Below are 20,389 nucleotides of genomic sequence, written 5' to 3'. Positions count from 1 at the left end.
CTGACTTCCTGTCAGCGGCTCTCAGCCAAGCGTAAATCTTTCAACACACCTCACAATTTCATATTTAAAAAGGCTAAATAATTTCCTAAAATGGCTGCTCACTGTAGTTTTTATAAAAAAAACAGGAGGAAATGGTAAATTTAGGGACTATTTTTAGCGGTGGATTGATCCACATTTGGTGCTCTAGTGAGTATTTGGAGCAGCAGGATGGTGTATGTGTGATTGAGTCAGAATAAACTATGCAAAATAAACTAAAAAAAAAATAAAATAAACGTTTGACAGCAATGGAGCTCTATGGCACAGACAAAAAATGATAAACAAGCAAATACTTGTTAGTAGATACATTCAGAATTATTCTTATCATAATCATCTTACCTCATCTGTGACAGCGAGGAGAAGCCGGCCTTCTCCAGCTGAGCCTTCAGCTCTCCCAGCTCTCTCTCCACCACCCTCTTCTGCTCCACCAGCTGTTTGACCTCCATCAGTCCCTGACCTTCAAACAACAGATCCTGGGATGGAGGCTTTCCTGTGCCTCCAGAACCCTGTTTGGACAGACAGTCAGGATTGTTTCTGAATTACTAGTTACAAGCCTCTGAGGTGTAACTTACTATACCAGCAAAGCCCAGCAAAATAAAAGTTATATTACTGATAACAACTTTTTTTTAAAAAATGCAAATGGACCAGAAATCCAAGACAAATCAACATAGTTTACAGCAGCTTCACGCCTCATAAAACTCCAGCGCTTAGACATATATGTGTCTGAGGGCTGCAGTCATATGGGTTTAAGAGCTGATTTTCATACATATTTCATAAATACTATATACAGTGTATGCCTTTTGATTAGGGTCGCTTAGAGAATTGGTTAAAAAAACATATATGAACTATCCACACAAATAAACAGTCACAAAATAAAATAACAGCAATAAGGAATGTATATAAGGGGAATATTTCTAATAAAGTCCAAAACTACAAAGCTGTCTCATTAGATAAGTATTAAAACTCTCTGCTGGTAAAATCCTCATTCATGTGTCTTGGGTGCACCTTCTGAGATTGTAAATCCTAAGGAAGCGAATGTTACCCCCTCTCAGCTGTCAACTAACATCAACAGCAATAAAAGACAGCCCAGTATATCATGTGATGTCAGGCCTCAATTTCCCTTAAAATCCTTCTTAAACTGCTTAAAAAAGTTAAATTTATTCCTACCTTGGTGTTGGCCATAAACTGGACCCTCAGTTTGGACTCCTCTTCATCAATGCTCTCAGTGTACTCGCTGTTCAAATCATCATCAGCCTCGTCTTCATCCTCTGAGCTCAGTTCTGCAAGAGGTAGGAATAAAAAATTAGACCAGAGCTTCTTAAACAATTCTCTCAATTTCAGTTTTCTGTTTATGACTTTGTGCAATCCCAGCAACCAGCAACCATTCTACTGAGTGTCACACTGTCAGCACAGAGAAAACATCTGATGACTTCTGAAGTATTTGCTCATCCACATCAGCTGACTTAATAACATTCTTCAATTTCATATGATGCCTGTAATTTGTAACGCAGCATCAGCTATGCCACGGAACTTCAGATCATACACAAGTTTAACTGCATGTACATATAACAGCTCTCAGCTCACTAATATGAGGGCCGTTCTGTGTTATTAACTGCACTTGACTGTGGTTAGGCTTCAATTTTCAGCATAAAGCAACTGAAAAAGACTTCAGGAACAGAATGGACTAATAGAGGAGATGGATTCATAAAGTTTAAGATGTTTTAGAGAGGCAAATTACGGACTTGAATTTACCTGAATGTACTGGTGATGAAATGAATTAAAGGCTAAGGCAGTTAGACTCTTATTCGCATCATCAGTGACATATTTATTGTCTATAACAAAGTAACCCTCCATGTTACATTCCTACTTGGATTTGATCTCATCAGAATAAATTTCAGGGCTGTAGAAACCACTGATGTCATGTCCTCAGCATTGTTTCTGTGAGGTTGAGGGATTTTAACAACCCCGACAGAAATTTTAGACAAATTAGTGTTTTTAAAGGCTTATTCAGATTTTCTTTGGCGCATTTATCATATATGTGACTGCTTTAAGCAGAACAGTGAAGTCACATTAAAATAAAATGAGGGAATTTAGTGTTTCTCCACCAGAATCACTAACAGTAAGGGGCAAATAATAATAAATAATGTAAGGGCAAATATAAGCATTACATAATTAAATGTAATGCAAAGTGTGGGGAGACTAGTCAAATATTTCTTAAAGAATTTGGACTGAATTCTGGGTAATGTCCTAGTAACTTTGCAAACTGAAAACCAGGACTAACCCAATAGTTTATGTGCTTTATGAGCTGACTTTGAAATTGATGTGACTTACAGTATATTATGCATAAGTGTGTGGTACTTTATCCATACAGCAGGAAGAGAAGGGGTGATCTTGTTCCTCTGAAACTGGACGGTTGCTTAAGTTACTGGGTAAAGTGTTTGTACTTGGTGTATGTGATAGAGACAGTTGTACTACAGTGATGTCAACTCTAAAGGTGGGGAAAGTCATAAAACAAGGCCATCGTGCAAAGACACAAGCAAGCTGTTACTTCCATGAAAATCTCCTTAAGTCACAAATTCATGATGCAGTACCCGGCAAGTTTCTTTATTGAACCGCTCAATTACATGTTTGGGGCTGAAAATGTGTAAATAAAATGTAATATCTGCAATCCAACACATGTGGCTTAAACTTCTATAGAGTTTACATTTCTTCATCTTTATGGAAAGATCAATAAGAAAGAATCAGTTATGCTTACTGTTCTCCAGTGTGACACTCAATTTTACAATAGTATTCATTTATACTGAACCACAGAGATGGAACTGAGGGTTGCTGAATTGCACAAAATCTCATAAAAACACAAAAGCAAACTATTGCAAGCATTTGAAAAAAATCTACATTTTCTCAGCTATATTGCTATATATAAAAGACAGCTATACACCAAGTATACCGAATTATAATCACATAAAGGCAGTGTGGAATGTTCTTATATTTTCATATTATCAAGTCAAACAAAATATGAGTTTGTTTCAACTGTCATACAATTTGCAGCATTCAGAAACAGGCTCATTCAAGCTGATGAACATGCAAAGCATCCACACACACCCACATATAAGGAAATATATTATCACTGTCATACGTGACCAAATACAAAACATTTACAACCCAGTAAATGAGGCTTTGAGTTATACAAAATATAAAATATGTTTAAGACAAAGACATTTTTTAACATTTAACTTCACTGAAACATTTATAAAACACTTTAATGAAACATTTTTTCCAGCCACTTCTAAACTGGCCCTCACTCAGGAAAAAAACATGCCAATATGGAGAGCTTTGTTCCAACATGACAAAATTATTAGAAAAACTAATTATATTTACAAATGAATTTAAAAAATAATTCTAGCAATTTGTAAATTTTCACTTAATGTTTAATTGATGTGCATTTTGATGATGATTCAAGAAATTAATTTAATAGGACCTACACCATTCTCCAACTAAATCTCTGCACTAGTTTGAAATGACATACCCAAAATAAAACTACTGATGACAGTCATCATCTTCTTTCAAATTCACTGTCAAAACTACAGAATGATAATGTACCACTGAGGCTACACACATGGTAAAAATGTCAGCCTCTACTTGTGTTTTTAGGATTTTTTTCTCATTGCACTCCTGTTAGAGACTAAGCAAGTGATATATGGATCCCATAATCTCAACAGCTCTTTTTTTATTGACACTTAAGGAGTTGTGAGGTGTTTTGCTTTAAACTGATGTAGGGTTTGTTAAGTGTGAGTCATTATTTAACCCAATGGCATTCTAAATCACGCTGCTTGTTACTGCCTGAACCGTACTGGATACCTGATTTGTTCTACATATGTGCAAGGATGGCTGGGGTTAGGCATTCACCTCGAATGGCTAAGGTCAGGACAGCCCATTAGTCAGGTGACAGGACCTGAACAAATGTGGTTTATGGTATGGATCAGGTAGTGACACTGCTTGTTAAGGGCTTTTAAACTCCCACAATTAACTGTATCATTCATGAAACTTGTTTGTCATCAGTGTTAAGAAGCATGCAGACCTGCAGTGACTACTAAAGACTACTAAAGAGTTTGTCCATCTCATCACCATCACTGATTACAGTACAAAAATGTTCACTGTTAGTATTTCCACCCAGAAGGTCCCACGTGTTAAATTCTGTTACATCAGTGCAACTACCACCACAGCAGAACACTCGGAGCCCCACACCACAGTCACAGCTCCCTCTTGCTGTTACAGATACTGTCCCATGCTTCTCTGATGCCCACCTCCAAACTCGGGCTGCCTGCTGTTGGGCCGGTCCCGGCCCAGGATGGGGCCTCTTGCTGGGGGACCGTCCCGCTGGACCAGGCTCTCCCTAAGCTCCTGAACCTCCTGGGTCAACCGTTCCACCAGCGGGAGACCGGAGGGCTCCACCATCTGCCTCTGGAAGTCCTGCAGAACATACACACACAGGCGTGCACACACGGATCATAACACACACATACATTAGTATGCAACACATATACAACACAAAAAATACAGAGACTAGAAAGCTGCAGTAACAAAGATGAAATTATAAACATCATCATGACACTGAAAGGTTTCTCTCTGTCTCTCTCCCTCTCACTCACCCTGATGATCTCCTCCTTTACACACAGAGTCCTGGTGAGGGAGTCCACTCTGTTAGCCTGACTCCTGCTCAGCTCCTGGCTCTCCTTCTCCCTTCTCAGAGCCAGACGCAGCTCGTCCTGCAGGGCCTGGAGTTCCACAGCAGAGTCTGGTCCAGAGTCTGACCTCGATACAACACCTGAGCTCAGCTGTCTGCGGAGCTCTTGGAGTCTCCCCGTCTGCTCTGTCATCACCTCACTGAGCCGGCCAGCAGAGTCCTGAAGGGAGATTGGTGTTATTTATTTTTATTTTTTTCTTACAACTTCTGAGTGCTTCTGTTGAGCTCCTCTGCTCTACCTGAATGTACTGGTCCCTGGAGCTGATGGTTCTGAGCAGATCCTGGATCTGCTCCTGGTGGTTCTGGGCCTGGTGGGTCCGGTCGGCCAGCACTTCCTGGAAGAGGCGATCTTTGAGTTGGAGGCGGACCTTCAGCTCCTCCAGGACGTCCCTGGGAGCTGACTGGATCTGAGCCAGTAGAGTGCAACGAAGTTCCTACGGTTGAGAGAGGAAGAAGAAACATGAATCCTATCTGAAACACTGTTAGGAAAATGATTTGTTGAAGGAAAATTGTAAACTAACTGTGTAAGGATCTAACCAAACTGCCTCTTCATCAACCCAAGATGAAAAAAAAAACTGATATTAATGTTCCCTTTTGACCACTTCCTGTCTGTACCTGGGCCTCCTGCGTGCGAGTGTGCAGTGCCGCCTGCAGCTGGGTGATGATGCCGTCTCTCTCTCTCAGACCGCTGCTCTGTCTCTCTTCGCTCTCCTGCTGCTGCCGCTGGACGTTCCTCCAGGCATCACACACCTGCTCCAGCTCCAAAGCCTTACCACGCACCAGCACCTCCAGGCTCTGACAAACACACATCACCGATAATGAGTTGTGGAGGTGACAGAGTAGAAGGCGGAGAAGAAGTTTGATTTGTGCATGTGAGTTCTTACAGAGATGGTCTCCTCGTTGTTGGCCAGGACGCAGCGCTGCCTCTCCAGGTCTCTCTCCTTCTCTCTGAGCAGCAGCTGGAGCCGACGAGTCTCCTCTTCTTTCTCCTCCATGCTGCGGAACTTGTCGTCCACTGCACGCTGAGGGTTAGATGAACAAAGTGTCAATCATTGCTGAACCTGAGAGTTTAGGTTTGGCATAGTAAGTAAGTAAGTAAATTTTATTTCTGTAGCACTTTTCACAGATAAAATCACAAAGTGCTTTACAGCAAGAATAACAAGCAGTAAAATACAGAGACAACACAGAAAACACACAATGGCACAGAAAACAAATAAAGTCACAGAGGCCCAAAAACATCAACTTCAGTAAAAAGCCTGTCTAAAAAGATAAGTTTTTAGCTCTCTCTTAAAACCTTCAGTGGATTCAGAGGCAATAATTAAACCACTGAGGATTCAGCTTTAAGCCAAGCCTAGGTTTGTAATCACTAAGTAGCCTAACTTATCACTAGGAGTCCTGCAAGAGGCCACTAACATTTTCTGGACCTTTAATCCCAATGAGGCTTTCCCTATTAAATAAAGGTTAAGCAACAAAAAACGCTCTGATGCTATTGTGATGTCTGGAGCTGAAAATACAAGGTGGATACACAATATGGCACCCATACACCAACCACAAGTAACTACCAGGAGGTCACAGGATGTACTGCATGGTCATTGGTATGCATGTGGGTATTAGGCTACCTTTTGGGATGCACTTCAGACTGGAGACCAGATACTGGGGATGGGTTAGGTCAAGGTTATTAGGGGTTAGGGTTAGGCTTGTTGAGGTTATGGTTAGGGTAAGTCTACGTGAAATGAATGGAAGTCTATGTAACCTTAGTAAACATGTGTGTGTTGTTTACCTCCAGAGCTCTGTCTCTCTCCTTGATACGGTGGCGGAGTTTCTGAAGCAGAGAGTCTTTCTTCTCCTTTGGATCCTCCAACAGCTCACAGTAGTCCTGATTGACAACATATAATTGGTTTAGCAAAAGATTTAAGAGATAGTGAATCACTAGATGTACCCAATATACTACAGTAGAGGAAGAGAAACCATCAACACTCTTCTGGAACAGATCTCGAAAGTCAGTTTGGTCTGAATCATGCATCCAGTGGTCAGTGGAGGAGCTTCAGCTGTTTGCACTTCCACGTTCAGCTGTGGAGGTTTCATTGTGGTGTGTGCAGCATGCAATGTATCTGCAGAGTGCATTTCTGTGATGTGATATGAATCCTGTGAATGTTTGTGTTTGTGCAAGTGAGTGTGTCTGACCTCTATCAGCTGCTCTTTGGTCTGCAGCGATGTCTTCAGGTCTCTGATGGTCCTCTCTCTCTCCTCGGCCTGTCTCTGTCTCTCTTGCTCTCCCTCTCTCAGCTGCTCCTCTCTGTCCTGCAGGGCCGATCGAGCCTTCTCCAGAGCCAGCTGCAGATCCTGAATATCACACACACACACACACACACACACACACACACACACACACACACACACACACACACAAAGTGCCAAGATGTAAGATGATATTTTAGTGGAAAACAAATGATGCAAAGAATATCATCTTTCCTAAATCTAACCATGAACTTGTTGAAAGAATGTTACAATTTAAAACAGTATGCTCTGTCTTTTCTCACCTGGTTGTGTCTCTCTGTCTCCCTCCTGTGCTGCAGCGCCCCCTGCAGGTCTTTCTCCAGCCTCTGCAGAGCTCGATTCAAGTCTTCCTGTGTCCTGCTTGCCTGTCGCTGCGCCCGCTGACCAGCCTGCAGCTCCAGCTGAGCCTGGAAGAGAGACGCCTGCAGAGCCAGCAACTCACCCTGACCTCGAATGCTGTCTGCACCAGACACCTGCAGTGAGGGGTGAACAAGAGACAGACAAACACGGAAACACAGAAAGGATTGGTGTGAAAAAGGAAGCAAAGAAAACGTTGATTTCTAATAGTGACTGTAACTATCAACCAGAAACAAGTGACTTCAGTATGTGTGGTATATCTGTGTTCAGTGATGTGACAAAGCTCCAATTTGGGGTCACTCTGTGTCAGGATGGAGGACAAACCTGCAGCTGCTGCAGCTGGTTGCGGTTGGCGAGCTCTTTAAGAGAACACAGCATCTTATTCTGTTCATCAATCACCCGATACAGATCTGCAGCCTGCTCACACACAAACACACACATGCACAAACACAAACATTATTCAAATAACAAACTGTGCTTCCTTTGTGTATTTTCACTTTTAAAACTGATGTGTTCAAGCTTTTTCTTCCTGTCAAAATCCATTACTTCCTGTCTCTTTCTATTTTCTGCCTGCGCTCATTTTTCCGTCTTCCTCTATCAATGTATTCCTTTATCTAGCTACAATACCACTATGTGTATGTATCCGTCCCGCTCTACCTCTGCCTCCTTGGAGTTCACAGTATCTGTGATGTTCTGGATGTTTCGCTCTTGCCGCTGGGCTTCCTCTTGGGCTGAACGCAGCTCCAACTCCATGTCACCGAGACGCTCCTGCAGCTTCTACACACAGACACAAACAGACACACAATAGACTCAGTGCCAAACATTACAGAGATTCAGATGGATGAAGTGCAGGTCTATTGGTGGGAGTGGTGACATGTTTGTACCTGGTTCCTGGTCTCGCTCTCTCTGATCTTGGCCTGGAGCGAGCAGACCTGGTCCTGGGCCTTCTGCAGCTCACTGACACACTGTCCAGCAGCACTCTCATACTGACTGAGCTGGCCCTGCTGCTCATCAATCAGCCTCTGAAGGACACAGGAGCAAAACACAGGTCAACTTACAATAAAAATATGTATTTGTTGTACTGTATACAGTTCTTTTTCATATCTCTTACTCTTAACACATTATTATCCAAAGTCACAGTTGATATATTAACGGGTGGTGAAACACTGGACACAAAGAGTTACGTGTGTTGTCCCTGCAGCTGTTGTGCGAATGACTGAGTGAAAGTGGAAAGTGATGTCAGTTCACTGTTGGATGACTTCCTGGGGAAGCGGCTGTTGCCAAGGCAGCATAATGTAGACTTCCTTGTTTTTGTTTTTATGATCTGAGTAATGATGTGATGTCGCTGCCCTTTTGGACACTGTTAGCTGTATTTGTGACCTTTTCTAAAGGTGTTTCAACCGGCGCCCAAAAACAATACAGGCTGTGGTAAAACATTAAGAATAATCACTGTTTCATGGGTCCTATAATTTCCTAATAATCCAATGGAGGAAACTATTTAATTTGATAGTACAAACAGAGACAATGATCTGAGACATACATGAGTACATTTTTAGCACCACTTCACCTATTTTAGTTTTTAATAAGAAATAAGAAAGAACCAGTAAATTCTGTAACTGGCCGACAGTACAGTAAAACTGAGTGGATTTTTTAAGAAGGTGCTGATTTGCAAAGATATTCCCTTGAAAGAACAGCTCCATTTATACTCGAGTAAATATTCAATCATCAAAAATGTGACTCTCCATTTATGTTGAATTGTGTGCCTGTATAGTACTAGAATTAGTACCAAATGTACAATTACATATTAAATCATAAAACCTAGTTATACTAAATAATATGTAATTAAGCTACGATAATAGTTCAATCTCAATAGTTATACCAGTAAAGCCGATTTGCCCTTTTTTCTAAAAAAGGAAACAGAAAAGACAAGCAAAGGGGTTAATGCCTGCCTCTATAGTGCATAATTAATGTGGTAGATCTGATAGAATTAACTGTATGTCTTTTAGTTACTAAGCAAAAAGTCAAATTCTGCAATAAAGCTAAATATGGTGAAGTCTACAGTCATCAATCCAGACGGCAACGTGAGATGGTGTCAGAAATTTAGGAGCAAAAAATCTCACAATCTGACTGCTGCTATGACTCTACTACATACCATACTGGTGTGAAGCTATATTTGTATGATGTAACTTATATTTTCAAAACATGAGCATCACAGGCAGATGATCTGAGCTGACGACATGTCTCTGCTAACAATTTTTTTTGAGCACCGCAAGCTTGCTTTTATTGCATGGTGAGGAGATATCTTTAATATTCATCTTCTATTGTCAAATCATGACCAGACCTCTGGTATAAAAGGTCAGTAGTTAGAGCCACTTATTCTCCCAGAATCTACTTTTAAATGCTCTGGAGTCTTCATCTGTGTGTAAATGGCACAAGTATAAATTTCCCCATTCATACCAGTGTGGAGTCTGTTGTACAGACTAGTATATGGCTGTATAATAGAGCAACACACTAACATACAATCGACCGTAACAGAGCTGTCTTCGCTCCTGGCACACTGAATCTCGTTCACATTAATCATTAACATAACAATAGAAGTTATGAAGCTGTATCAGCCTGAGCAGGGCACGCTGACTGCTGGAGCGCTCAGAGACTGTTCCCATGGCAACAGAAGTGTTGCTAGGATACCAACGAGGAAGAGTATGTATGCTCCCCGAGAGGGTAATCAAGGCAGTGAGTGTGTTCAGCTTCATCAGCGGTCAAGGAGATGAGTAAGACAGAGAGGTCTGACCTCGTTCAGTCTGGGTGGCGGGTGCACAAACGGGGAATTAGTGGGACGCGCTTTCAATCAATCAGTTTCACTTAAGTTGGACTAAACCTTCACCAGATTTCTGTGCTTTTCAGGTTTCACGGTTTTATTTAAACAACCTTGGTATATTTTAAAAGGATAAGTTAAATCAGATCTTGTGTTCCTCAGACAGCCAGAACTTGTCATGTCTTATGACTCTGATAACTAGAGTGAAATACAAATGTGTTTGTTGGCAGTGATTCAGAGGTCTGAAACCAGGCTTGTCCCTTTTCCTGTCACAGAAGGACACTGTCAGTTAACAGGCCCTCATTTCTCTGCTCTGAATATGATTCCACAAATAAGTAAAGAACAAAAAGCCTCTAATTACACCTAGGATCTGCAAACGTTGCATTAAGTTACGACAAATAAGAAACTACAGAACACTTGCACCCAAAATTATATTTTTACAGTTTAATTTTTACTCAGATTTTTACCTTTTTTTTTATTTTTTTCATCAAATTGTCCTATTTTTTTAGAATTTAAATGGAAAAACTACATAATCTTTTAAAGGAGAACTCTAGAAATCTGCATTGCTCTTCCATAAAGTTCGGGGACTTGCAGGAGACAGATTAAAAAAAGAACGGTCTAAGTCGAAGCTGCAGAGGCCGTGAAATCCTGACTTTTGGTCCCACATATGAGCCAATCTTGGAAAAAAACTGTATCCTACATTTCCCATAACGCAACTTAATAGCGTCCTACTGTTCTGTGCAGCCTACACAAAGGCTACAAAGTCTACACTGACAGGATCGGTTCCAGATCCAGTAACAAGGTACTGTGGCTATTGATCTACCTGCTGAAAGCGGAACGGCCCGCACTCAACATAATCATCCATCCACTGCTCCTCCATCTCTGCCAGCTCCGCCTGCAGCTCCTGCTGAGGACATGGGGTCACGACCTCCGGTATGGGCTGGTGAGGGTACAGGTCACAGTCTGCTGCCCCTCCACAGGGTGACCTCAGTGGTGTGGGCAGGGACAGTGACAGGCCTTGCTCCAGTTTGGCTTTGACCAGAACTGGGATCTTGCTGCCCCTGTTGGGCTTCACTGGCCGGTACTCGCAGCTCCTCAGAAGGCTCAGCGTCATCTCAAGTCCAGAGAGGGCGCTCTCACTCAGTTGTTTGTCCCATGGAGTGTCCCTTCTCACTGGAGCCTCCTGTGGTTCAGTTTCCTCTCTTTCTTTGTGGTTTGCAGGAGGGCAGCTCACGTCCACGGCAGTGTCAAGAGACTCAACAGATGACGCCGGGCTGGGACTCGTCCTGTCACACATGGTCTTATCAGAGTCCAGCTCAGCTAAGGAGGACTCAAAGACGACAGCTGTTGCCTCAGACTCTCCAGAGGTTCTGGGGGGGTCCTCAACCCCCAGAGTTGCTGTTGAGTAGCGGGTAGATGGGCCACAGGATGTGCTCCTGCGCCCAATCTTGCGAGGAACCTTACACACCGCCTCATAGTCGGAATCAGCAACACGGAGCGCTGCACAACCCCTGCACCGCCTCGGCTTCTGGCCAGGGAGAGAGTCTGTTCCGGGACACTGGAGGTGGTGGTGCTGGTGGTGGTGGTGGTGGTGGTGGTGGGTGTGCTGGTCCAGGGCAGAGTCCTCTTTATCAGCCCAGGATTCATACACTGAGTAAGTCAAATCATCCTGGATCATATCTGAGTATCTTCCATCCTGCAGGACTGACAGATCCACCACAGGAGAATCTTCAGAGCCCACTTCGGTCACAACGACCCCGACAACAGACCCAGGAGGAGCCACATTCCCATCCTCTGTGTTGTTCTTCCGGTACAGGCCTCCAATACACTGCCTCAGCCGGTCTTTCTCCAGCAGCAGCTTGTGAAGGCGCTCCAGTGACAGGGCCTCCACGCGGGCAATGACCGTGTCAAAGCGGTACATGCGATCCAGCATGAAGGCACACTTGGAGCAGGCGAACTCCCCACGGCCGTCCCGGGTCAGCTCGTGGCCCAGAGCATGAGACAGCAGCACCTGCAGGTTGAGCTTGGCCGCTGGGTGGAAAATCCATCGACGCTGGTTGCCGCAGAGCTCGCGGGCGCAGATCCTGCACGCCTCCTTCATCTTCACCACATCCAGCATCACAGCAGCAGTGGACTGACTATAAATAATACAGCAGTGCTTTAAAGTCCAGTTAGTTTCTTTCTACACATGTGAAAGGTGTCTTTGGATTGTAGGAAATCACAACTGTTCAAAGTAACTTTAAAGTGCTGAATTTTCCCTGGACCTTTGTGCAGGTGTGATCCAACAGTTTTTTTAGGTGTGTCAGAAAAAAAGCCTCGTTCATCCAAATCTTATGAAGTGGGCGAGACAGCTGCATTGATTCAAAAAAGTTGGGATACATTAAAATCACATTTAGTTCTTTATCTTTAAAGTCTTGTACAAAGATGCTTAGATGTGTTTTTGTCCCTCTCCAGCCCCCGTCCTTCCTGTTTCAGTGTCAAGTCTTGAACTGCTGTCCTGATTTTAAATATTTATGTTTCAGACTTCATCTGAAGAAGATAATGATTTAAAGCTTCTCAAATCTGAAGTTTTGCCTCTAACACAAATATCATTCTTTGGATTACTGTGTACCGAATTAGAAGCCTTAATAAAATAAAATGTGATTAATTTCTTGGCAGACAGTGAGATTTTTAGGATGAACTGTTTCCCTGCTTGAAGAACCTGAATTGATCATAAAGACTAATCCTAGTTATCCTGATTCAAAAACACAAATGTCTCCGGATCACGCTGACATGTCAACGTAACAACGTGATCAGCAGCGTTAATTCAGTGAAGATTTCCAGGCGGAGCGGATGTGAGTGAATCTCTGTCATGGGTTACACTGTCACTTCCTCTATGATTCACTGCAGACATTTGCCGTCAGGTCGATCCGGGTTGTATTTCTGTCCAAATGATTCCTGTGATAGAAACGATCCCCAGTTGATGTCACTGCTGTATGTTTTTGCCTTTTAAATCAATGACGTCTCTGTGCATGACAGCATCTTTCCGCTGCAGCAGCCGCTCCCGTTACAATCCGACACGAACACGGAAAAAAAACTGATCCGTCCCGATCGACACTTCGGATGTTTGAAGGTTCACCGGAGACTGTCCGGGTCCCCGATCCGTTGTCTCCTCACCGGCATTGGCTTCATCAGCTGAGGATGGAGGGAGAAGCTGTCAGTCCTCGGGCCGCTTTCATAACGAGACAACGAGGCAACGTTGACAGGAACCAAAGATCGCCTATGTTAGAGACGATGTCTCACTCCGCAGCTTTACCTAGTCCCGTCTGCAAAAGTGGGCTTCGGTTGTAGTCCAAAACAATTACTTTCATTGTATACTATTTCTAGAAATGTTCCACAGACGTAACTCATTTTGGAAAATCTTATTATTTTGTATCGATTATTACATCAGGCTACAAAGATCCATTAAACGTGTACTTAAGTAGGCCAATAATTTGAGGTACTTGTACTTTACATGAGTATTTCCATTTTATGCTTCAGAAATCAGTAAATATTGTACTTTTCACTTAATTTCATATTTTTAAGAGCAATGGTTATTTTTAAAATTAAAATATTACATACAACAGATGTGATCAGTTATATATATAAAAAAAGATCTGTTATTATAGATTAAAATACCCAAAGTAAATAAAGTAGTTAAAACTAGCCTTACCATTCCCAACTGCAATACTAAAATATGGCTTACATATTATTAAAACCAATAATAATGATCCAATAATATAATAGAATAACACTGACAGTAGCCACTCTGCATTATGACTACTTTTAAATTTGATAGCCTACTTAAAGTAGCCTAAATGTTAATGCTAATATTGACATGATGTTTTTACACTGTGGTTAGATAAATAAATAAAAGTAAGAAAAAAGGTTAAAAATGTCTGATGCAAGATGCATATGATTTTCATTATGACCCATAAGGTCTTCCCCTTCTATTGTATTATTTTTGTGTTTTGAATTCATACCTTATATTATTCTTCCCAGCTGTGTCTATTTATATTTATTTATGTAAAAACAAGTTTAATGGGCGCACACTTTTTATTTCTCTGCCTTTTCTAAACTTTATTATGTGAAGCACTTTGAGTTGCCTCTGTGTCTAAAAGATGCTATAGGCCTATATATAAATTTGCCTCTCCTTGCATTTGTATTATAATGTACTTTTAAATATCTATTTTGTATGTTGTTATCGGGCTGTGTCTGGCTGAAACTGATGTCTGTTTGGGTTTTGTAAATACAAAGAAAGAGAAAGATTTCACAGTTGGCATTCCCCATCTTGCAAACAGTACAACATTTAAACATTGTTTAACAAAGATTCAAAACACTGAAACATGGCTGGTGACTCCAGCATGTGTTGTTGTGTTGGTTGTCTCTTAGGCTGTGACACACACTGATATATCTTGCTGCATTTATAGCTCTGACACTATTTTAGTAGATGTTGCATTTTAGTCTGGTCAGAGAGAATCTCAATCAATAAATCTTGGAGTTTACATGTCCTTTTTGTAAAGATCTTTGTTCTGATGTCTTATATGAGTCTTCTCAGGGCAGCCAGGTCTGCCTGTGTCTGTCAGTCTCTGTGGCCAGGCTATGATCATTGAGTCTCTCTCCCTTTCTCGCCTCAGTTTTTTGGTTCTCTACATCAGTGTAAGAGTGAGAGCTCTTGCAGCTGTCTGGACTGAACCATTTTACTGGAAACAGGAGGGTGGCTGAGCCCTTTAATTCACAGCTGTGTACTGTCTCTTTTAAATAAACATTTGGGACTCCTTCAGGCCAAACATTATTACTTCACTTTTCATTTCCTTAGATAATTAAGTTTAAAATGCATTCATTGTTTCTGTTAAGTAAAGGCCAAATCAGACACATTGTCAACAGCATATAAACCACATTTTAAGTGCTTTCCAATTGATCCTGATAAAAATACATATTAGGCTCCTGATGACTGATGTAAACTAACAGCATCAGAAAATGATATGTCTACAGTTAATTCAGTCATTGTCAACTTTTATGACTGGAGTATCAAACTCTCTAGGTTGACATTTCAATCATAAAAAATCTAAAAACAAATCAGGTAAAATAAATACCAGTTTTTTAAAAAAGATATTATGCCCAAAAAAAGACAAGAAAAGAAAAGCCAATGAAAGAAAATAAAAGAAGAGAAAAGAAAAGAAAAAAGTTGTTTACTGGGCATAACCTTATGGAGACATGATTGCCTTGGGCTGCAGCCACTGGACACTTGTTTGTTTTAATAGTTTTGAGGTTTGTATTAAAAAAAATAAAACATATATTATATAAATTACATTTTAAAAAAGTATCTGGATTAAACTTTTGGTTGATACAGTTTTCTGCAATAAAACATAATGTGAACAGACTGAAAACTTTATCTTATTAGACAAAACAAATGTTGATATACTCAGCATATTTCAGCATTTTAAAATTCACAATAATTTTGTAGTATTGTCATAATATCTTATCGTTGGCCCTCTGGTGACTCAACTCTACTCTGTGTATGAACTTCACAGTTCATTTGTCTTTGCTTCCAGATCAATAATATCACAACTACATGCTACATTTTCCATTTCCATTAAGTTTTTTCATGTCAGTATAGCTCTGTGCGCCTGTGTGCCGGGTGTGAACTAATAAAATAGGCCTGAATGTTTTCCATCAGGTTCATTAAATTCTCTGAATTGTCAGCATGGAATGAGTTCATGCCTTTCCCAGAGGCACCCAGCCCTCGCCCGGCCTTCACATGCATGTCACAGAATGAAAGGGAGGAGGGAGGGAAAGGAGGGGGCTCTCATTTCCCTGAATCTGAATCACATGACGCTTTAATCGAGCAGCAGGACTCTGCTCTTAAAAAGCTGATGTCATTTTCAACAGACACTTTTAGGATCTTTTTCCCACAGACTCACAGATACACAGGTCCTCATCCGTCTTTCATTATTGCAGCAGGGTGGATTTGTTGTTGATACAACTGTTCTCATATGTGATTTGTTTTCATGTGTGTGTGTGTGTGTAGACTCTCCTCTGGCCCTGACTGCATATTTGTCACCATGCGAGCCTCTAGAGACACCACACCAAAACACTGATCGGCTGGAATGAGGCACGCAATCAAAAATCAATTAATCCTAATCAGAGATAAGTGCCAAACACTGCTGACAGACTGCGCCCGCTGTTTATTTTTCCTCAGAGTGGCAGAAATACCAAGTTATGACAGCAGAGAATTAACGTCCCCGCAGACAGAAGAGGTGTCTCTGCTGATTTTCTTCTCTCAAACGTCTCAGTTGTTGGTGTGCCAAATAAACAACTGATTCCTTCTGTGCACGCTGCAGCCGTCTCATGAAACGAGTCTGTGTGGAGCAGCCAGCAGACAGTGAGCTGATTATAATTATAACTGGCGTCAGTGAGGAAACTGAGGCTAAATTAGCAGGACTGTACTGTACGTGTGAGCTGACTCTGCAGTGACCTGGGTTCTCTGATCGCTGCTGATGTGACCGACCTGAGAGAGACTGTACGACCTGATATTAAAGAGAGCAACAGAAGCAGGAGGGATGTGAGGGCAGGACACCCACTGCCGATGGGACCAAGGCTGGATTACCAAAAGTAGGCAACTGGAGGGCCCCAGTTCTTCATTGGCCCTTAAAGCTCCAGGCTGACTGTGAAAAGTAATTTTAAATTAAAAAGGAATAAAAAAGTCGTAACAACTGATAAAATGAGGTCCCCAAGATGCATGGTTACTATAATATTACTTGATTCTGAGGCCCCTCTTAAAATATCTGTATCCAAATGTAGTTTTAAGCAAGGCTGTAGCCATGGAGACTACACTGAGGGGGGCCCAAATTTCCTGTGGGGGTGGGGCTGGGGATAAAACGCTTTGTTTTAAGTTAAAGTCCTACATCGGCTAGTTCTATTAACGCAAGCCAAAAATTGTGTTTTTTGCCCTTTCAGTCTTTAAAGTCTTAGCGATTGTCCTGCTTCAAGGTTAGTTGAAGAAGAAAAGCAGGAAATGGCAGAAGAGAGGGAGAAAGTCAGGAGCAACAGATGTGTAAGGACATAAAGAAAAACGTGTTGAAATAAGAAAAAAAGGATGAAAAGACCGTGTTAGAGGAAAATTAGGGGAAAAAAAGAAAAAAGGAATATAGCAATAAGAAAGTAAAACCAGTACCAGTAAAATCAAGGATCAGTGATAAAAGTAATCTGGTTAATTTAATAGTGCTACATTATTGTTACTTCATATCCTGTTGGAGTTTAGGATGATCTGTAAAATAGCCACATCTGTAAGATAAATAGTGGAGCAGAAAGTACAATATTTCCATCTGGAATGTGAAGGAAAGAAAGTCTCCCCACGTTGAAATAACTCCTGAACAAAACAGCACTATGAAGGCATTGTGAATACATGCAGTGCACATCAGGCACCATCGGGTGGAGCTACCTCTCTGTGATCTGAGAAGAGAAATAACTGGGAGGACTCTGAGTCATTAAGCATTGTGTTGAATACAAACTTAGTGCTCTGTAAAATGCAGTTCACCACCAGCAGAATACGCTAAATGAGTCAGTACATATGTTGGTATGAGAGGAGTCAACTACCGAGTGTATACTGTACACGCATACATGTTTCCTACCTGCATCTGTGCATGGACTCGGCTCTCAGCATGACTCTGTGGGAAAAGAAGTAAACTTGTTATAGAAGGCACTGACCTAATATCTGCTTTTCTTACCCCTGCGCAGCTCTTACAAAACTGAAATCGAAATAAACAAGTAGAATGTATTTTAAGTTTTGGACTAAAAACGCAGCTATCACTGCCCACCACCTGATTCTCCAGATCAAATCCCTTCCTGGCTTATTATTTATTGATGCGTCATGTGTCGGGGGCCGCAGAAATATCAGCAGCTGTATCAGGTAACAAGTACAGTACTTAATAAAAACCAAAGATAAATGACCTCCAGTGGAGTTTAGGGTACATTTGAGATGAGTACTGGTGTTCATTCATTCATTCTATCCACTCCAATGAAAACACAGCCATACAGGGACTGTCCTTGTCAGCCACAACATGCACATGTTTTCTTCTTCATGCAGCTTGTCTGCTTTGCCAAAGTTCCACTGACCCACATGTGGATATAAAAACAGTTTTGATATCTCAGTCAGCCTGTCTGCCTGGGGTTGGAGCCAAAACACAAAGATAGAAGGGAGAAGAGGAGGGATGAGGGAAACCTGATGAGGAATTTAGGCCAAAACTGGCTCACCTGACTGGATCATGTTCAGAGTCTGGATTCAAGGTCTTAACCAGAGCTGTTTAGACTTCATTTTTAGGTGCAGTACTCACAGTTTTAATAAATACAGGCCCAGTTGTCATTAGAATGTATTTCACTGTTGAAGTAACTAGGCACGTGTATGTGTAGGAATTTTTTCAAGGCGGTGTGGACGGGGCAAAAATACCTCTTTCTTCTTGAGAGGAGAGGAAAGATTGTGAACTCTGACCTCCAGCTCCTCGACCCGGAGACCCAGCGAATGTTTCTGCTGCGTCAACTCCTCAATCACCCTGATGGAGAGAGAAAAACTCAGATTAAAATGGTTAAAGCTCCAGTGAAGTTTACAGATCTGACCCAGAGCCAGTGTTGGGGTCAGTTACAGTATGTAGGTCAGAGCTCTGGCTCTTTGTTCCAAGCATGAGGCTGTTTTTGACAAGGTCAGTCGATACCAGTGTCAGCAGCTATATCAACAGTGTCAACAGAGCTGTGAATAGCCCTGATATCATCAGTGACCAGAAGACACACACCAGAACCAAAGAAAAAAACTGTAAAGTATAATTAATCCATTATTTTTGCATTATTCCATAATCTTTGTTGTATATAAATTGTGTCCATAAAGTGAGAACATAGTCCAAAAACGATGGTACTATACAACATTAGTGTTTTCAATGGAAGGTTAAAGTCACCTGTCTTTGTCAGCCAGGGCCTGCTGGGTGAGCAGTCCACCTGAGCCTCCACTCTCCTCCATCCTCTCCACCATCTCTCTCTCTAGAGCCAGGCAGCGCTGAGTCTCAGAGTCCGCCAGCTCGGCCATCCGCTCAGCCTCACCTCGCGCCAGCTCGGCTTCCTGAACACAGCACAGACAGGAGGAGGACAAAGATCCAACCTGTCAGTGATCTCGTATATCACCATGTCTAAAGGATAATTTCAGTTTGGTACAATCTGAGTCTTATATTTGTAGTTTTACTACATGAATCCTGTGAGTGAATGTGCACTTGTGTGTCTATACCTCTTGTAGCAGCTGAACTTTGGTTTCGAGGATCTCCTGCATGTGGATGATCTCCTCTTGTCGCTCCGCCAGGCGACGCTGCAGCTCTGCTTCATTCTGATTGGACAGGCTCTCTGCTGTTGACCTATGTGGTTATAGTTGAAGACAAAAATTATTCTACAAAGAGAAGCTGGAAAATAAAATATCCTCTTTAAGGACATAGGGCTTTGTCTTTGAACATTTTGATGAAAGGATTTGTCTTCAATATTTATAAAATGTCCTAAAATAAATGTTTTGAAATCTTTCATTTTGAACCCAATGAATATGTCCTTTTGGTTAAGGACACACAAAGGTCAGTGAATAATAAATATATGCAGTAAAAACAGCTCACTTCAGAAGCAGATGGGTTTATTTCATTAGCTTCTCCTTATCGACAACAAACACTCATGATTTATTAATGTCTGGTCAATTAGATCAGAGTATCATCAACAGGAGTCTTTCCCAAAAGACTCATGAGGTCATACTGTGCTGCACTGCATGTACTCTGTCTTTGTACTCCACAAAATCTGATACTTCTTCTTCAAACATATCAGAGCATTCAAGTCATTAGAGGAAATATGAGTTTTATAGGATGCTATTCTTGAATCAGTGCTTGGTTTTTATCACTGAGTCACTCTGTCATAGTAGAACACAGAACGTGTGCTTTAAATATCATGAATCTGCAACACAAGTCTGGAAACTGGCATCAATGTTGAGCTTGTTTTTCAGCGTTTTGCTGATAATGCAGAATTCAGCTGTTTCCCAGAAAATGAGTCTCCTTTTCTTTTGACTGTAAACCAACTCAAATAAGCCAAACTAGAAAGTACTCAGACAGTGCCTGTACAGTGTTTAA

At 41.6% G+C, this 20,389-nt stretch overlaps 1 protein-coding gene across 6 annotated transcripts in view; it reads right to left on the bottom strand.

Moving 5' to 3' along the window:
• LOC125895244 (phosphodiesterase 4D interacting protein) overlaps positions 1 to 20,389 on the bottom strand; it is a 114,624-nt gene that overhangs the window by 30,222 nt on the left and 64,013 nt on the right. For 4 of the 6 annotated variants that reach the window (XM_049586908.1, XM_049586905.1, XM_049586906.1 and 1 more), the window contains exons 1-14: positions 11,053 to 13,501; positions 8,299 to 8,436; positions 8,072 to 8,191; positions 7,739 to 7,831; positions 7,321 to 7,530; positions 6,965 to 7,123; positions 6,561 to 6,656; positions 5,665 to 5,802; positions 5,396 to 5,575; positions 5,020 to 5,214; positions 4,686 to 4,940; positions 4,341 to 4,506; positions 1,204 to 1,316; positions 376 to 542 (exon numbers count right to left, since the gene is read on the bottom strand). In XM_049586908.1, the coding sequence (XP_049442865.1) occupies positions 376 to 542; positions 1,204 to 1,316; positions 4,341 to 4,506; positions 4,686 to 4,940; positions 5,020 to 5,214; positions 5,396 to 5,575; positions 5,665 to 5,802; positions 6,561 to 6,656; positions 6,965 to 7,123; positions 7,321 to 7,530; positions 7,739 to 7,831; positions 8,072 to 8,191; positions 8,299 to 8,436; positions 11,053 to 12,348 (3,326 nt within the window). In that variant the 5' untranslated portion in view covers positions 12,349 to 13,501. Of the gene's footprint in view, positions 1 to 375; positions 543 to 1,203; positions 1,317 to 4,340; positions 4,507 to 4,685; positions 4,941 to 5,019; positions 5,215 to 5,395; positions 5,576 to 5,664; positions 5,803 to 6,560; positions 6,657 to 6,964; positions 7,124 to 7,320; positions 7,531 to 7,738; positions 7,832 to 8,071; positions 8,192 to 8,298; positions 8,437 to 11,052; positions 13,503 to 17,881; positions 17,918 to 18,696; positions 18,800 to 19,195; positions 19,357 to 19,518; positions 19,643 to 20,389 lie in introns of those variants that run through there. The other 2 variants (XM_049586909.1, XM_049586904.1) reach the window with 2 other exon arrangements.

The sequence above is a fragment of the Epinephelus fuscoguttatus genome, linkage group LG10 (genome assembly GCF_011397635.1).
Source record: "Epinephelus fuscoguttatus linkage group LG10, E.fuscoguttatus.final_Chr_v1".
Taxonomy (NCBI): Eukaryota; Metazoa; Chordata; class Actinopteri; order Perciformes; family Serranidae; genus Epinephelus; species Epinephelus fuscoguttatus.
Note: the sequence above shows the minus strand (reverse complement) of the source record. Positions and strands in the feature narration are given on the sequence as shown.